Source organism: Copadichromis virginalis, linkage group LG22 (genome assembly GCF_057382275.1).
Source record: "Copadichromis virginalis isolate Kocher_CV1m ecotype Utaka linkage group LG22, C_Virginalis_male_GT1.1, whole genome shotgun sequence".
Taxonomy (NCBI): domain Eukaryota; kingdom Metazoa; phylum Chordata; class Actinopteri; order Cichliformes; family Cichlidae; genus Copadichromis; species Copadichromis virginalis.
Genome location: NC_140638.1, coordinates 1,365,001 through 1,369,455, shown reverse-complemented (window position 1 = coordinate 1,369,455; position 4,455 = coordinate 1,365,001). Strand labels below are relative to the sequence as shown.

General features: G+C 45.1%; 1 protein-coding gene across 3 annotated transcripts in view; it reads left to right on the top strand.

Moving 5' to 3' along the window:
* Window positions 1-466, top strand: part of LOC146682346 (uncharacterized) — a 416,833-nt gene extending 416,367 nt beyond the window's left edge. For all 3 annotated transcript variants that reach the window (XM_085446780.1, XM_085446781.1, XM_085446779.1), the window contains one exon: window positions 82-466. In XM_085446780.1, coding sequence (XP_085302906.1) covers window positions 82-119 — 38 coding nt within the window. In that variant the 3' untranslated portion in view covers window positions 120-466. The remainder of the gene's footprint in view (window positions 1-81) is intronic.
* The last annotated feature ends 3,989 nt before the right edge of the window (window positions 467-4,455 follow it).

Sequence of the window (4,455 nt, the reverse complement as noted above, 5' to 3'; positions counted from 1 at the left end):
TTATAGAGTGAAACAGACTTTAAGCAGTTGTATGATTTATAACCATCCATCATATCCATGTTTATTTTGTGTGTTTTGCAGCTCGACAGATACAGAAGCGAGACAGCAGCAGATTCTGATCTCTGATGCTCCATCACACAGAAGCAGGACACCTGTGTTAACTATATGCATCGTAGCTGCTCATGGAGACTAAAGACAGTGTGGCACAATAGCAAGCTACTGCTGCTGGGCTCCAGTTTGGTATAAGTGCCTTGCAGATTCAGTATGTACCTTTGTGTCCACAATTTTAAATCATTTGGAAAAAAATTGTTTTTTGTTTTTTTTTTCTTACAGATTTTATTTTGCTGTTTAGCTTCAGTGCGCTGTTGGATCTGTTGTCATGGCAATAACACCAAATTATACCATGTAAAACTCTGAATAAAAATAACAAACACACCTGCTTAAAAGTAAATGTTGCTGTTGTTGCATCCCCAAGTTGGTCTACGAGTGAGGACAGTAACATCAAACTGGCTGGAAAAACAGGAGAAAACGGTGAAAACCAAAATAGAATGGGCACTCAAGGTTTCTGGCTAAATTAACAAGACCATCAATGAAGGCTAACAAACACCAACAAGCTAACAAAGACGATCAGATCCTAACTAACATACTAACAGCAGTTTCACAAACACAGAGGCCCTGAATGCAGCATCAGTCCAGTTATAAAGGCCCTGGAGAGCATTTATTGGCTACAGGCCTCAGACGTCAGCCAATCCAGTCTTTAAGTCTGACATCATTAGCTGTGTCTGGGCCCAAACTCCGCTGCAGGTCCAAAAGTCAAACGATCACTGCAGCATCACTGAGAGTTAAAAACTGTCTAAATCCTTTCATATTTAATAAAATGATCAGTGTGGCTGATTGGCAGGTGCAACAATTACGTTTAACATCCAGGCATCCAGGAAAACAGAATTTATTAAGTTTAACGGAGAAGTTAGCAGGAAGTTAGGTCGCTAGTTTCCATTGAAATATAATATACCATGTTCTGATTGAGGCATTTCAGAAAAAATTAAGTCGTACAGCGCTGCTATCACTTCAGACATGAGTGAAGACAGAACACAAAACAGCAGTGATGTTTGTAGGGTTACTAAAGTTGGGCTAGTTGGTTTATAATGATGTGCTATGTGATCGCTAGTGACACAGCTATGTTAGCATAGCAGACACAGTAAAGCTGGACGATGAACGCTAACCTTTTTCCACTCTATAAAAGTTAATGTGAGGGTTCCCGATGGTTAGGGACAAATGCAATCGCAGGATGCTGTAAAGCCCTATGGGAGGGTTCCCCAAGACAGACAACCCCCTGATGATCCTCTACCTAATCACATGAGCCGTGGTGTGAAAACGGGTGTGGGTCCCAATCAGCCAGGGTTTCGGGTGAGCTCATTAGGAAACCTGGCCCCACCCTATCATGTGATTTCCTGAGGTCAGATGGCCCAGGATGTGAGTGGGCGTTAAGGCGTCTGGGGAGGATCTCAGAACTGGATTATAGATGGCAGAGAGTTGGTGTCGTAAACCCCGCCTCTGTTCAAAGATGGTCACTCACAGTGGACATAGATGCTTCTTTCACTCTTTCAAACCATCTGTCCTCTCTGTCCAAAATGTGAACATTGGCATCCTCGAAAGAGTGACCTTTGACCTTAAGGCTACGTTCACACTGCAGGTCTTAATGCTCAATTCCGATTCCGAATTTCTGTCAGAATCTGCAGATTATACAAATAAAATGTTCACGTTTCTCCAACGTTGTCTTCCCAACAGTTTCACTGACATCTACGCTGGATGGACAGGAAGCGTTCATGATGTCTTCTCAGGCGCTGATAATTGTCGTCTGTCTTGTGTCAGTGACATAAAAGATGGATTTAATGCAACATGACCATCAAACAGCAGTCGCTTTCTAAAACATCAGATATGTATCGGATTCAGTACCACATACGAAAGTGACCCAGATTGGATTTGAAAATATCAGATTTGTGCCGTTCACACTGTCATAGCAAGATCGGATATGGGGTCAGAAAAGTCGATTGGATGTGCTTTCGCCTGCAGTGTGAACGTAGCCATAGATGCAGATGGAGTGCTGAGTCTTGTCCTGTGGAGGTGGCTCTTCTGTATTGTGCCATGCACTTGTGAAGTGGCTGTTTGGTCTCTCCAATGTAGAGGTCTGAGCATTCCTCGCTGCACTGTACAGCAAACACCACATTGTTAAGTCTGTGTTTTGGCGTTTTGTCTTTCGGGTGAACCAGTTTCTGTCTGAGCGTGTTGCTGGGTCTGAAATACACTGTGATGTCATGCTTGGAGAAAACTCTCCTGAGTGTCTCTGATACACCGGCTACATAGGGGATGACAATGTTGTTGCGTCTGTCCTTCTTATCCTCCCTCGCTGGTGTCTGGTCTTCTTTTCTGTGCCTCTTTGCTGACTTTAAGAACGCCCATTTAGGATAGCCGCACGTTTTGAGTGCTTCCTTTACATGTGTGTGTTCCTTCTTTTTCCCTTCAGGCTTAGAGGGAACATGTTCTGCCCGGTGGTGTAGGGTCCTGATTACTCCAAGTTTGTGCTCCAGAGGGTGATGGGAGTCAAAGAGGAGGTACTGGTCCGTGTGTGTGGGCTTCCGGTAAACTTCAATGTTGAGGTTGCCGTTCTCTTCAGTGCAGTCCAGGAAAGGCAAACAGTTATCCTTTGTGCGTTCCCTGTTGAACTTTACGTTTTTATCCACAGCCTTAATGTGCGCAGTGAAGGATTACATTTCTTGGTTTCTCTTCAGAACTGAAGAAGCTTATGGGATGAGAGGTGAAACGTCTTCAAGCAACTTAAAGAAGTCCAGACGCTTTTCTTTCCAAGCTCCTTAGACCACTTAAAGTACATTTTCTCTGAGCAGACATTAATGTAGCAGACCAGTAGCTGGTTTTTGCTCCTCTTCTTGGTTCAAAGTAAAACCGGAGCGCCCTCTAGTGGGATAAGTGTTTGCAGCCACATGGCTGACTAACACCAGACTTGAGTAGCATAGAAGGATTTTATCTTACCAGAAAGTTGATTCTGTTCATCTGCATGTACATCACTCATCCAGGTGACTTCTTCAATCTCAGCTGACTGCAGGTTTCCTTAGCAACAGTACATTTGCATAATGACCATAACTAGTTCTTCTGCTTCCCTGCTGCTGTATCGTCCTGATGACACCCAGTTTGTGCTCCAGTGGATGATGAGAGTCAAACCTTAAATATTATGGTTAAACCTTAAATAGGTTTCCAGTACACATCAGCTTTTAGATGTCCCCCTTTACTGATGGAAGTATCACAGTCTAAGAAGGCCAACCTGCCACTTTTCATATCCTCCCTGGTGAATTTGATGTGTTGGTGAATTGTAGTACACCCTAAGATTTGATTTTCACACAGATGTGATCCTACCCTGGTGTTCCAGAATAGGATCACAAAGCCCTCTTTCCCACTTCTTCCATGTACACAGGGCTCTAGAGTGCGACCAATTTGGTCGCAAATGCGACCAAATTTTTCAGTGGTGCGACTAAAAAAAAATTTGGTTGCACCTGTGCGACCAACTGTTCCGGTAACAAAAAAAAAAACCTGCAACCTTCCCTGTGGTCAACAACAGACACACATTTTGCCCCTATCGTGGACTAAACCAATCAGAGATAGTCAGGGGCGGGACCTCTCTGATTGGCCGTGGTCCAGTTGAAAGTGCAGGTGGAAGTGGGAGGTGAGTAGCTTGAATAAAGCGATATCAATTCATTAAATCCTGAATCGACTTTTAAATATAACTGTGTTTTGCCAGAAACGCCAGATTCTCAGATTAAAGCTCACAAAACCATTTCAACAACAACCAAACAGCAGATGAGAGCAGGTACACGGACTCCACACAAAGACGTAAACACAGACCGACGCATCAGAATCAGCTTTGTCTTTCTCGGCTTTCTCACCCGACGGCCCGCAGACGGACACGCTGTCGGAGCTCAGCGATCCTGATGCGTCCGGTCCGCGCTGTGTTTACGTCTTTTTGCGCTGATTCTGAGCTGCAGGTTTTGTCTCTCCAACCAAAATCCACCGAGCCAGCAGCAAAAGAAGCAGCAAACTGCGCTTCACATTTGATCAATGCGTCATGAATTTTGCTGTTTTGCTTTCACTGTGGTGGACCACTAGAGGGCTCCACTCACACCCAGTGTAGAGGAAGTGTGTTCCTGTGTTTTGTGGCGCGATATGCGCAGTTGATGATCAGGCCGTGCGCTTCCAAACGCTGGAAAACCTGGCGCAGATGGGACTCGTGCTAGATTTCCTGTCAGAGGCCTCAGTCCGTCCGAATCGGCAACAACACCTCCAGCACCATCAGACTGAGCACAGGAGCTCCTCCTTCCAAACGCTGGAAAACCTGGCGCAGATGGGACTCGTGCTGGAGGACACCCCGGTGTGGGATGACGCCAC